At 56.0% G+C, this 13,643-nt stretch overlaps 3 protein-coding genes across 3 annotated transcripts; all 3 read left to right on the plus strand.

Moving 5' to 3' along the window:
* The first annotated feature begins 53 nt into the window (after positions 1-53).
* B0T26DRAFT_265755 (uncharacterized protein) lies at positions 54-2,735 on the plus strand. The gene is made up of 3 exons (XM_060434076.1): positions 54-215; positions 304-499; positions 588-2,735. Exons 1-3 carry the CDS (start codon positions 165-167, stop codon positions 2,387-2,389), a joined length of 2,049 nt encoding a protein of 682 aa, XP_060295557.1. The 5' UTR covers positions 54-164; the 3' UTR covers positions 2,390-2,735.
* A 6,663-nt stretch (positions 2,736-9,398) lies between these two features.
* B0T26DRAFT_675192 (uncharacterized protein) lies at positions 9,399-10,151 on the plus strand (the record flags this gene model as incomplete). The annotated part of the gene is made up of 4 exons (XM_060439798.1): positions 9,399-9,627; positions 9,786-9,844; positions 9,891-9,898; positions 9,944-10,151. The coding sequence occupies 4 exons, from the start codon at positions 9,399-9,401 to the stop codon at positions 10,149-10,151; spliced, it is 504 nt and encodes a 167-aa protein (XP_060295558.1).
* Positions 10,152-11,418: 1,267 nt separating this feature from the next.
* On the plus strand, positions 11,419-12,891 carry B0T26DRAFT_750910 (uncharacterized protein; the record flags this gene model as incomplete). Its single annotated transcript, XM_060445298.1, has 1 exon — positions 11,419-12,891. One exon carries the CDS (start codon positions 11,419-11,421, stop codon positions 12,889-12,891), a length of 1,473 nt encoding a protein of 490 aa, XP_060295559.1.
* Between the last annotated feature and the right edge of the window lie 752 nt (positions 12,892-13,643).

The following is a 13,643-nucleotide window of genomic DNA, read 5'->3' on the forward strand; positions in this document are numbered from 1 at the left end:
CAACCTAGCCATTCTGCATCCTGGCCGCTGGCGTCTGCGGCAAACAGGGGAGAAAAAATTAGGTGGCCTGTCGATGAATCATTTCTGCCAACCTCCCCACCCCCCCCCCGGACGCTTGACCTAGGCTTACTTCCAGCCTCTGACCATCGCGCGGGCTCGGCAACATGGCGAAGGGAACTACAGAGGCCGGCATCTACAGTGCCACATATAGTGGTGTAAGTCAATCGAACCCTCGCGCTCTGAGTAGTCCCCGCCGCCCTGCCAAAACTGCCTCCGACCGCTAACCGTACGTATCATTGGCAGATCCCTGTGTGGGAGTTCCAGTTCGGGCCCGACTTGAAAGAACATGTTATGCGCCGTCGCCAGGACGACTGGATCAATGCGACACATATTTTGAAGGCCGCCGGCTTCGACAAGCCCGCCCGTACTCGCATCCTTGAGCGGGAGGTTCAGAAGGAGGTACACGAGAAAATACAGGGCGGATATGGAAAGTATCAAGGTGCGCATGCCAAAGACTCAACTTGCACCATCTCCATGTATAGTGCCAGTTGAGTACGGTAGCTAACCTTTTCCGTTCTTCTGTCTAGGCACGTGGATTCCTCTTGAACAGGGCGAGTCCCTTGCTCTCCGAAATAACATCTACGACCGGCTACGGCCCATCTTCGAGTTCCAGCCAGGCACCGAAACCCCCCCGCCTGCGCCGAGACATACCAGCAAGCCCAAGGCCCCAAAGGCCAGGCCTGCTGTTCCTAAATGGGGCAGTAAGTCGCACAAGAAAACCCCATCGCAAGCCAGCAACGTCTCACATGGTCCCAAAGGTGCCCCTGTACAAGAGGAGTTCGAGCAGGCAGATTCCCAGCTGCCGGAAGATGACACCCCGGACAACTTGACAGTAGCCTCGGCCTCGTACATGGGAGAAGACGACCGCTACGACACGGCACAATTCTCAACAGGCCACAGGAAACGAAAGCGCGAGGAGATGATACAAGACCTCACACAGCAGCAGCACGCCATGTATGGGGACGAGCTGCTCGACTACTTCTTACTCTCTAGGAACAAACAACCCACCATCCGCCCAGACCCCCCAACCAACTTCCAGCCCGACTTCGAAATCGACACAGAGCGTCATACCGCTCTACACTGGGCATCCGCCATGGGCGACGTCGATGTCATCAAGCAACTGAAGCGCTTTGGTGCAAATTTAAGAGCGCAGAACGTGCGCGGCGAGACGCCCCTCATGCGAGCCGTCAACTTCACCAATTGCTACGAGAAACAGACATTCCCACTTATCATGAAGGAGCTATTTGGTACCGTCGAAGCCCGGGATGCATCGGGCTGCACCGTCATACACCACGCGGCAGTTATGAAGAGTGGGCTCGTCACAAGTCACTCGTGCTCGCGGTACTATCTAGACAACATTCTGAACAAGCTGCAGGAAACACACCATCCCGACTTTGTGCAGCAGCTACTTGACGCCCAGGACCAAGAAGGCAATACTGCGGTGCATCTTGCTGCGCAAAGAGACGCCCGTAAATGCATACGCGCGCTTCTTGGCCGCGGCGCATCCACCGATATCCCAAACAGCGAAGGCATTAGGGCTGAGGATTTGATCAAGGAGCTCAACGCCTCAAAGTCCAAGACCATCCGCTCAGGCCCGCAACGCTCGTCCAGTCCATTCGCGCCAGAATCGCAACAGCACAATGCGTTTCGCGACGCGGTCGCCGACTCAGCCAAGCTAGCTGCCAGCTACCAAAGCGATGCAGCCAACACGGTACAGTCGCGCATCACGCCTCTGGTGCTCCAGAAGTTCCAGGACCTGGCACGGAGCTTTGACGACGAGTTTAAGGAGAACGACGACGCGGAAAGAGAGGCGCGGCGTATTCTTCTCAATACTCAGGCCGAACTAAACAACCTGCGAGCGTCCGTCGCCGATCTCGAATCACGCGTCGAGGCTGACGAGGCCGCCGCCAAGACCAATGAAGACTCCACCAATGCGCGAAATAAGGTACTCGCCTTCGTGACCCACCAGAACCGTATCGCCGTGCAGGAAGCGGTCGAGCATGAGTTGGGTATGGTGGTGAACGGGGACGGCGGCGGCGCCAATGGGCAGGACGTCGACACTTACGAGAACCGTCTCCGCCTGGCCGCGGAGCTGCAGAGGATCCTCCAGGAGCAGCGCGCCATCGAGACCGAGTACGTCGAGGCCCGTGGCATGCTGGGCACGGGCGAGAAAATCGACAAGTACCGCCATCTTCTCGAGAGCTGTCTTCCGCCCGAGGACCAGGAGATGTTGGACGAGAACCTCGATGGCATGATCCGCATGATGGAAGACGAATCCGAGGTCATGGGAGGCGGCGGTGGCGAGCCAATGGAGATATCCGCGCTGTAAGAGGATGAAGGGGCTTGCGTTTTTACGTATTCTCTTTGGATCCAGGGCCTTTCTTCCAATTACTGTGTGCACACGCCCTCCTAGAAGATGTCTTGTCTTCTTGGCACGTGGGTCCTTCTCCATGCGTATTCCGTGTTCTTGACGACTGTAATTGACTTGGAAATATTGTCGACGTCTTTTTTTTAATAGTGGCAATACTACATGGTAGGGGGGTTGGTCACCGGGCTGCCCCTTCTCCCTCTTCCTCGCGCACACCCCCTTTTCTCTTATCGGTCGGACAGAGCTTGTGTTGGTATCCGGCGTTCAGTGGTTATCGATCTTCTCATCACTTACCAATCCTAGGTTGTGGAGTTTGGGCTACCTTGTATTGCTATCTAGGTACTCTTGTTTTTCTCTTTTCGGATTGCTTGCTCTCGTTTCTTCGTCCTTAGTCTCCATGTATGTATGATCTCCCACCACACACACACAAACCCACCACATATATCCATGTAACAGCTCCTGTCAATTGAGGCGAAAATGTCACGAATTATTTTCTTCTTTTCTATTTTCTTTTTTTGCTCTCCCTTGCTTCGTATTACTTAGACTGGGCATCTAGGTTGGTATCTGGTATGTCTTAGCCGCGCGCGAGGCGTCTCTTTGGCCTAGGATCTGCAAGTCATCGCAAAAAGCGATTTTCTGCCCAGCCGCGCTAATGCATCATCTCGCTACTTGGTCTCTACTTCGTCTTGTATCGCCCTCTCATGCCATCCAACGGCCCAGTAACGAGGTAAATGCAAACCTTTAATATCCCTTCTTGGTACCTCGTATCTTTTCGACCGCTTCCTTCTGTAGGTATCTCAGACAGCGGTGAGGAAGAGTGAGGAATTTTTTGGGGAGGGGTGACAGAAAGAGGCGGGCTCCTGCCGACGGGATCTTGGCTGACCGCTTGCCTCCCTTTTGCCTAGGCTCTCGGCAACGCAACTGTGACGACTCCCGTCAGGATGATACTTTTGCGATCCCATTCTTCCCCGCCCATGCCTTCCACCCGCCGCTGCCATAATTTACGATGCTCATGTCAGCGTGGTGCGGCTTTGAGGCGCCGGCGGCGTCGATGGTCGTGCTAGGAACGATGGGATGGGGACGAGGATGACAAATAGCGGCAGATGGGATGGTGGCTTTTCCCCCCATTCGGTCTCATCAATAGCCCCCCCTCCCCGTTGAGCATCTTGCTTCTTGTTTTGGTGGGGACATGGTAGGAGAGGATGGAAGGGATTGGCAATGGTATGTCCACGGGTAAGACCCGTCGCCTGTCATGTGGAAGGTGAGTTATTGCCTGCGAGGACACAAGGAGAAACCGAAGCGAGCGTGTAGACCCTCTCGATGACGAGGAGCATCACCACAGGGCCGAAGGCAAGCTGGAGCGAGGCCCCGCTGATTTACGTCTCACCTTGTCCGCAGCCGCGATGGAAGCTCTACGAATCACCGTCCGTGAGGCTCTCGAGGAAGTCAGCAAGATCCCCTTACGCCATACTGAGAGGTTGCCCGGAGCTCCCCTCTCCGTGCTCCCTAGATCGAAGACTGACCAACCCTGCCGCCAGGATCTGGCGCAGAGACAATAACCACCGCAAAAGACAGCAGCACCCGCGTCCGCAACGACTCTTGACGCAGTGAGGGTGGAGGCGAGGTCACCGCCCTTTCAAGACGGGCCGGCCTATCCAGTCGCGCAGCTGGCCCAATATCCCGGGACACGCGAAACCGGACTGGCGCTTGACAAGCCGGCACGAGGCTGGCTGACAAGCACCGCACTGGTGTCCTATGGGGGCTGAGGTGTGACTTGACTTGATATTGCCAGTCAGATGATGGATGTTGAGCCCAGGACATGACCCGAGCGAAACCAAGCTAGGACAAGACGCCAACGGCGAAAGTGCGCCTTCCTTGCGTTGAGCCAAGAAGCGCATGGCTAGGCCCTCGTGTAAGGCGCCGGCATGACGACGGGTCTCTGGAGCCTTCTTTGTTTGGTAGTCACAAAACCCGAGTCGAGACTGGCGCGCGGCTCAAGTGGGCAAAGACAGGGCGCGAAGGAGGGACGCAGCTCCTTGGGGCTCTCTCCCGCCGGCGAATGGTAGAGAATGCGACGTGGAATCGGCTGTGCCGCCTCCACCCAGAAGCATCCCGACGAGATCGGATTGTCCAATGCAGGCCTTTGTGTGTCACATGAGAACTCGAGACGCACTTGTTAGGCCGTGAGGGGAGTTGTTGCACGGCGTGCCGTCATGCCATGTCATATCTCAACACGTCCGTCCTCTGCTCAGATGAGGGCCCGCAAAATCCTACGAGAAGAGAAACTGGAGATAATAGGACGAGAGAAAACGGTTTACGCGAGCCATTGGGCTGCCCAGCCTCGCGAGTCCAGAGTCGGAGTCGAGCCTTGCTGTCTCGTCTCCAGAACTCAGCTGGGGCAGGATCTCGTTGCATTGCTCCATCTGGCGAAGACGCGGCGTCACATGGCCTAGCCTCTGCGTCCTAAGCGGCGGTTTGGCCCAGTGAAGAATCGCGACGGATGTCATGATGAGATCGAGGCGCTCCGTATCCTGTCCAGTCAATGGCTCATCAAGGGCGGCCGACCCAGAGCAGAAGAGACTGGGTGAGGGGCGGTGCCGTCGCTTGACAAAGACGACGATGTGACGCCAGAACCCACCCGGCTCCTGGTTGGATACCGCCAGATTGGATGCGGCAAACCCCATAACGAGTCACGGCGAACGAACAGAAAACCGGAAAAAAAATTAAAAAAAATAAATAAATAAGAAAGAGTGCCATCTCTCTTGGGATTTCTTTCTAGCAGAGTAACCGTTTGTCCTTCCTTCGTATTGTATTGCGGGGCGACATGGTCCAGCAAAGCAAAACGGCAAACCTACCCAGTGAATGCGAGCACTAGTATCCGTATGCATGTATGTACAGTGCACACTAGCGGATGGAGTGCCGGAGTGCCTTTGGAAATAAAAAGTGAAGATTGCAAAAGCGGCATGGCACAAGAAGGAGAAGGAAAAGGAGCTGACGACTTCAGGTTAAGCCCTTTGCCACACTCAATCCCAGCCGTGGCACGAGGGAGCTGATTGATTGAGCCCGTGAGCCAATCAATACGTCGAGACTCCAAGTCGCCTCAATGGCGGTCTCGTCTTGATGGGCAGACTGCGCATATTGGAGAATTATAATTCATCAAAAAGTAGCGGTCAGAGCCTTTGAGAGTCGCCGAAAAAAAGTCGTGATCGCATTCGCAGGGCTTTTGTGGCACGCCATCTGGGTACACCCGTTTTTTTTTTCCAAGTTCGGGGCCATGGTCTGCAGACGGAAGTTGCGCCCGTCGGTGGAGCGAGTCATGGTGCAAAGCTTCCATGTGATGGTTCAGACTGGTGCCTTCCAGGTTGCACTTTCTTCATATTGGTTACTGGAGCATCCATCAGAAGAGCGGGAGCCACGGCACGCGATCGCAGACTCTAGGCTCGGGCCACGAGTTCTTGGGGTTCTTTTTTGTTTTTGTTCTCTACATCGTGGCGCCTCCCGAACCGATCCATCGACCTTTTCGTTTTGTAACCTGGGAGGAAAGGATTTCGACGCGAGCCCGGAACCAACGGCAGGAAACAGTAATGCTGCCCTGTAGGATTGTGCATCCGCACGGGGAACCAACAAGGGCCGGGATGATTTGCCTGCAGGGGTTGTCTCGTAGGGCTGAGGTGATGGCACAGGCAGAGGGAGGGGTGCGTCGGATTGTCGGGAGAAGGGCCAGCCTGACCGCGATTAAAATTTGTGACAGCTGTGCACTGTGCAGGAATGGTCCGTCTCCGTCAACTGTGACATGACCAAACCGATAACAATCGCTAACAGTAAGCCTCTACACTAGTCGCAACAATTTTGTTCATTGCATCGGCGCTATGAGTAAGCATTCGGGCCCGTATCGGCGACAATGCAGGTATGGACGGAACGGCATGGCATCGCATAGCATGCGCCGGCGGTTCATGCCTCTGCCACTCGCCGAGCCTGTCTACGGAGTTCTTATGGGCTAATTACCAGGTGGGTGTCCTTATGGCATAGTCCTGCATCATCCCAGGAGTACGGGTTAGCGGTCAAGTGTTTCCCGTCCGAACCACGAGGCCCTCCGTTTCTTATTTTGGCCAAGTTGGTACCTTACCTACCCTACTAGGTAAGGTAGGTACTTCGTACATACCTAGTACATACCAGGTATTTATGCCTTCGTCTGTACGTACCTGGATATATATATATATACGTAGTATAGCCATGCCGAGCGAATCGGGTGCGAAATTAATCTAGCCCGGCTGGAAAGGCTCAACATAATGCCATCCAGATGTCATTATTACTGGACTGCATCAGGAGGAGGGGCGGCGAGTGGAGAGAGGTGGACGCGGAATCTCATAATAGGTGATCTGTAAAATGGGTAGTATGTATGTGGGATGAATGGCAGGCAGGTCTGTCTAGTAGTAGTGGAATTTGTCGTCCGGTCCCAGCTACAAGCAGAATGGCATAGCCAAATACCTACCTATACGTACCCCCATAGGTAGGTTCCAGGTTTGGCAGGCAATCTTGGTTCTGAGAGGATTGCCGAAGCGTCACGGACTACAGGGATTGAGATTACTCCGCGGATGAGGAGGGGTACAAGGTCGCCGAATGCCACTTGCCTTTTCGGCCGCACATCCATTATCACGACATGCCCGTCAAGGCAAACGGGCTGGTCTTTTGGATGAGGAGTGGCGAACGCGCAGCCCTGCAACCTCGGGAATGGAGGCTCTTTTGTGGAGGGTTTCTTGGATTCAGCTACCGTGTCAGCTGGCAACTGTGGTGGGCTCCGCTCCGTACTCCGTTTTTCACTGCCCATTTTTCGCACGACGCTGTGGAGCTACGTAGGCAGACCAGGCTCGGAAATGGGGGCTAATTACCAGACCGATACATAGCAGCCGACTAGAAACTAAAAGCTGACTTATACAGAGGACGGAGTACTAGAGAATATACTATGTATGTACAGTACCTACCTGCCTTACCTACAGCTACGTACTACCTTATTCAGGTTGGTTATAAAAGTACCAGCGCTGATACATCACATGCAATCCATTAGCAATCTCGAGGCAATTCGTCGACAGAACTGTTAAAGCTCTGGGGTCTTGTGTACAGACTGCAGAGGTAAGGACCAGATACGTTTGCTAGATGCGGGTATGTAAAGTACTTCGTACAGTACTGTAGGTACTTCAAACGCATGTTGCTGCGGTGCCTGGTTGGTCTAAGGCCGTGGAGGTGATCGATCTGATTGTGGCTGCAGCTGTGGACCGTTGATAGTGCGGCACCCGCCGCCACTCCGCACGGGTTAATCTGTAGATACGAAGCACTTCGTGTCCAGGGATTCAGTTGACAAAAGCAGTAATAGAAAGATGGTTACTGAACCCTTGACTGCCTGTCTTGGCTGATTCCTCAACTTGAGTTATTGGTGGTCAAGGTACGAGCTGAGCTGCTCGAAGTGAAATCAGCACATACAAACAGTTCGTGCCAGACACTAGCCATTGCAGTGGTCATGGGAGATGCACAGGCGTCGGGCGTTGGCCTCTTTGTATTGGAAAGCACGGCTCCCAGGCTGGGGTTGCACGCTACCTCACGAGGCAGGAGGGACAGAGTCCCTGTGGCCTGTGGGTCGCCAATCACCTGGCAAAAAAAGGGCGCCGCCAAAACGAGCCACGAGCTGAACTTGCATTTCTCGTTTTTGAAAGCCACGAATTGCATCCCGCACCATCCCAGGTGATCGCGATCGTGCAGGGCATGCAATTCTGCAGCCCGCAGCGTTGGTAGCCGCCGCACCACCGACGGTGACGATCTGTCCCTCCATCCAGGTTCAACGACTGTCTCGGGCTAGCTGACGAGCCGGTCTGCGATGCTGTGATGCTGGGGGCCCTCGGTCGGCGAGGTTATTCCGCAGCCTGTTCCCCTGTCAAAATGCCAAGACGCAGTCGCGTCTATCACGTCGTCACGTCCGTCACGTCCATCACGTCCCCATCCAATGATGCGAGCTATCGCCAGAGGAAATGGGGAACGTGTAATAAGACGCTTTGGCACAGGGCTGGCTGACTATCCACCTAGGGCGGGCGACGAAGACAACGGTGACAAATTCGGCAGCCGCGTGCCTACCTGCCTCACCAAGCCGCGCTCATCCGCCAACCCACATCCCCCTCTCAGTTACGGATACGGAGTACGCCCCCGTACCAATTGATCCGTCCGACCGGTCAACTGTTTGTTGCCTCGAGAAACACCATTAGCTACTCCGTACCTGGCCCTCCTACACTGAAGGAGATCGCGCATTACGATTTGCCCGAACCGAGGAGTGCCCGCAATCCGGGAGGCAAGATTATAAGGGGTGGACGCGCGTGGTGTGGCTCCCCTGTAGGGCTCAACGCAGCTGAACAAGCCGCTAAGCCGAAAATAGACCTCGGCAAAGAAATCCCCCCGGGCCCTAGACCGAGACCAGCCATGCTGGCCGCCCGTCCAAGGTAGTGCAAGGCACGAGCACTCTGCCCTACGGATTTTATTACCTGCCAGCCATTCCACAACGCTCGTGCAGAGGGATGGACAGAGGAGTAACCTTGCGCGCAGAAGCTGCATCTTCAACCAGGCCGTCACCGACAATGCATTCCCCACAACCAGATACCCTTGAACCTGGAAACCAGGTCCGCAGACTTGGTTGTATGGATATCTAGTTCCTAGGTTGTTAATTCTGCCAATCATGCAGAGTATTACTCCTCCGATGATACACAGGGTTTCCGTCCGTAAACCGTCCCATCGTTGACGAAACCGTACCGCATCACTCAACTGCAGTGGGAGATCAGCCGGCAGACGCCGTTGTCGACAACCAGCCCTATGGACACTTTAGCCGTTTCCAGCGCCCTGGCCGAGGACACTTGCCACTGCACAGGGCTCAAACAACCTGGGAATGCAGCTTGTTTAAAATAAGCAGGGACGGGGATTGGCGGTTGGCTGAATGGCAGCAGGGGTCTGTCGGGTTAGACTTTCTCTGTGCAGGGCAGCCACCTTCGCGGTCGGTCGCGTCGCCCTGCCCCTCATGCTGCCCCTCAATGATCCATCCCAGCAGATCTCCAGGTCCGGTCTGCGACTCAAAACGGTACAAAAGGCGCCCAGGCCGTATCAGCGCTGGGCTGTCTCACATGTGGCCGCTGGAAGCATCGAACGCGCCCATCCCTCCGATGACGGTGTGCGGCTGTCTTCATACGGAATTGATTATGTTTTTCGGGGGCCAAGAGCACAAGAACGGCAGCTATTTGGCTCAATGGTCTCTCTGTGTGCTCTCTAACCTTCCGGCGGAGCCCAGCCCGCGGCTAGCCCAACGTCTTGCAGCACAATCCAGCAGCTTCAACTAGCTCCGGGTCCATCCACTGCGTGCAGTTGGCGATGGGGGATCTACCGTATGTATGTAGGTCAGGTATGTATGCTGTACAGCTATGTACATAATCAGTACATAAGGTACGGAGTGCATACACTATCCGCTCACTGGACATCCGCTGACAGTGGAGGTGGTATTTTCAGCGCAAAACGCCTTGTCAGCCTGTCCATCCCCCCACTGCCAATGACACTCGACGGCTTCCGCAACAAGGGAAGGTCGCCATTCCTCAGTCCCCATGTCCTGGAAAGCTGGCAAAAGCAAATGGGACCCCAGTCGAGCTTCGGTCCTGAGAAAATTACTGTTCTGTCGGCGCGCGCCAAACCCGGCCGCTAGGTCTACAGAGTAGGAGGCCTAATTCGTAGCCAAGGTAGCTCAAAGGGCTTCTTAGCTTGCCACAATTCAGCGATTGTACACCGCTGGGGGGGGGGCCTCCACAGAGCCAGGCTTCAGCTGGCAACGCCTCAGTTTGGGGCCAAATTATTGCTCTTGCGAGTTTAGCCCCGTTTTGACTGCTCGGGGCATTTCGCTAGGTCGATCAGATCGCTCCTCACGCGCACTGGTTTCGACCTCAGCTCGCCTGCGCGTCCCAAATGATCCGAAGTTACATGGCAGTCCATGTCGTACAAAGACGTGAGGTCTTGCACGTTGCCCATGATCGGTTTGCGACATATAAACTACCTTCACAACCTCCCGACTTCCCAAACACAAGAAAACCTGACCCCGAGGCCAGCGGGATTCATGCTGCCCCGTCCATTCCTTCCGCCATAAGCGCAGGCAAACAAATAGTCTAGCAGTCCAGCAGTCCAGCAGCCCAGCAGCCCAGTGGCACCGCCCAGCCCGGCAAAAATCGAGAAGCCGGCCAGAGGCACTGTCATCACCACTGTCCCGTCCTATCCTGCCCACCCTTGGAGAGGCCGACGGCGCAGAAGGTTATCCATCAGCTCGCTCGTGTCACGCTGGGCCGCGACCTTGATCTGCATTTCCTCAAGGCGTACAGGTCAATATCCTCGTACATAGCCACGCGCCGGCCCTTTCGCGTTGGACTTGGCCTGGTCCAGTGTAAGTGCGTCCTTCCTCTTCCAAGTAGCACGGCTCCTATTGGACAATGCGCCTGCCTCCCTTTCCATCCTCCGTCTCCCTTCCCTTCTTCTTCCCCTTCCTGCTCCCGCGGAATACGCTTCTTGTCGTCTGGGCCACACCCACGGACAGTCCGCCTCCCCCCCGCGGCCCTCGGCCCGCGGATTGAAACAAGTGCTGGCTCCTCGGTGCCAGTCTTGCTCCCATGCTCCTCGGTCCCCAAACCGGTCGTTTTGGGCCGCTGGCGGTCTCGCCGACAAGGTTTCGAAATTTCCCCCATGACAGCCACACCACAGCTGCCCCCTCGCCCCAAGTGGGACACTTTTAACGCAGTTCCCCCCCCCTTCCCACCCAGACATAACGGCAAATTTCCGTGCCACCACCACCCCCTTCACCTGCCCAGGTCCCCCTAGCTTATAGCGCCGGCCGCCCACCAAGACGGAGCTTACAGCGGACAGCACGCCCACAGACAGCATCGGTAATCTCCTGAACGCTCCTGCCGTTAGAGCGCCCTGCAGCAGGCATGCCAACCTTCAAGCTCCCGCCCGACAGCAACGTCACCCTGGAGCCGCCCGCCCCAAGCCGCTACTACCTCAAGGCTTCAAGCACGCATATATACCTTGCACTGGTGGCCATCGCAATCTTGGTCGCCGCTCGACTTGCCACGGCACGGCGAAGCCCGTCTCGCAAAGGCCATCCCAGTGTTCCAGTCAACAGCAGCAACAGCAACAGCAGCCACTCGCAAGAGCCCAAGCTAGGCCTGTCATTAGATTCGTGGAAGGATTCAGCAGCGTCCTGCGGCAAGCGAGGTTCAGCCGTTCGTCCCCCCCCGTGGGCGCGGCAGCAGCAGGGGGGTCACCTCAGCTCTGTGTGTGAGTCGCAACAGGCCGTTTGGGCGGCGGGGCTCGTGTCTCTGGGTGTTCCGTTTGGGCCTGCTGGGCAGCTGCCAGCGATGGACGGCAATGACGGCGATCGCGCGAAGGATCACTCAGGGTCAGCCTGGCCAACGTCACGTGGTGTCAGCACCAGCATCCCTGGCATCCCCAGCACCCACGATCAAACGCACCACCAACATGACCCCTCCCTAGCCAGTCCACACTCTCGCTCAACCGCAGAGATAAGGAGAAGTGGTTCTTCGCAGTACTCGCCCATCCAGGCCCTCCCTTCGAGACGTCAAAGCGGCAGCTCCGATGGGGCGAGTAGCCAGATCTCGAGCGGAAAGGGAAAGGGACTCATGGACGACCACGCCAGCTGGTCCGCCGCCGGCAGCTCTCGGGGTGTAATGCTCGACGACGACGTTATGATAATGCCATGGGGAGATGGCCCGAGTGTTGACGGGGCGACACAAGAGACGGGGTTCGCTGACGTAGATTATACGGCCTCCAGACACTTCTCGCGCCCCCCACCCCCGCCGCCCCTGACCCCTCCGACGCTGAGCAGCGCCGTGTTTCCGTTTGAGGACCGTCGTCACAGCTATGCCGTCTCAGTCCCGCCCGAGCTGCTAGACGATAGCTTTATTCACCGGCCCAACCCAGACTACATGGCAGGCTCCACATCCGCAGACATCGTCAGCTCAAGTCCAAAGAGCGAGACTTCGATGCCTCGCCGGAGGTCGTACACCAAAAGCGTCGCCATCGGCATCCCCATCCCAAACCTGGGCTCAGCTTCCTCGTCAGCAGAGACCATGACATCATCCAGGACATTCTCTCCCGCCAGCTACCCTCCCACCTCACCGTTACTTCCACCGCCTCCTCCAGGGCAAGACTTCCCGCCCGATTACGAGTTTGTGGGGGGACCTGGCGGTCACGGTATTGGGCCGGCGTCACAAGACGAAATTGATCTGCAAGGCGAAATCATTTCGGTCGTCGACGGCGCGGGCCACGGGTGGAAGCGCCACACACGTGTCTATGGCGGCGGCGTATGTCTGGCCTGCATCGCAGCTGGAGGCCAGGGAGGCTTCTACGGCGACAAGGTCCCGCTTGCAGACAGGCGATAGCCCTTACCCCCCTCCCGCCGGCGTCTTTGTCGCGGTCGTCCTCGGTTTCGCAAGCACCGCGAGCCGTGAGGTCGGGTTTGGGTTTGTGGTTGTGTTGTGCACCGTGCGCTAGAGTGGGACAGATCGGTTTGGGTTTGCTGCATCTCCCATAGGTCGGAGCTGTGGGGTTGGGTGCATCTACTGGCATGGGCATGCAAGCATTTCACGGAAAGCATTGCATTTGTGTTGTTCTGGGCGTCTACAGCATTGTGTCATTGGGAAGGGGCAGAGAGAGGCGCAGATTATCAACAACAGGATCTATGCACCCTATGGAGGGTGCTTGATTGGGGGGAGCGGGTGCCTTTGCGTGTGTCTTTTGTATTAATGGTGGCTGGCCGAGGAATGCGGTAACACTCGCGAGCCAAGGCGGGGAGAGGCTGGCTTTATGACTTCACGACAGTTTTCTCTTTTCCGTGACATAGTGTCATTTTTAATCCATACTCTGCCCCTATTGTCCGGGTCTGATTGCTTGAACCATGTTACATTAATGGTAGCAAGGCTCTCTTTTCATTATCAATTCTTGTGCGTCGTTCGGGTAACACGGTCACATACCTAACACTATGATTTCTATTACTGAAGGTCGCGTTGGTAAATATTGTTGAATTTACCCTGATCAATTCGAGCCGCATCTTGCGTTGGTCGGACACTCTCTGGTTCTGGGCATGGTTGATTTTTCCAAGCACTATTATTATTTGCCATTTCCGCTTCTTTTC

This window comes from Lasiosphaeria miniovina (assembly GCF_030549165.1).
Source record: "Lasiosphaeria miniovina strain SMH2392-1A chromosome Unknown B0T26scaffold_4, whole genome shotgun sequence".
Classification (NCBI taxonomy): Eukaryota; Fungi; Ascomycota; class Sordariomycetes; order Sordariales; family Lasiosphaeriaceae; genus Lasiosphaeria; species Lasiosphaeria miniovina.

Coding starts and splice junctions, on each gene's coding strand:
- B0T26DRAFT_265755 (XM_060434076.1), top strand. CDS start 165: ATGGCGAAGGGAACTACAGAGGCCGGCATCTACAGTGCCACATATAGT. Junction 216..303: donor ACAGTGCCACATATAGTGGT/GTAAGTCAATCG, acceptor TATCATTGGCAG/ATCCCTGTGTGGGAGTTCCA. Junction 500..587: donor CGGATATGGAAAGTATCAAG/GTGCGCATGCCA, acceptor TCTTCTGTCTAG/GCACGTGGATTCCTCTTGAA.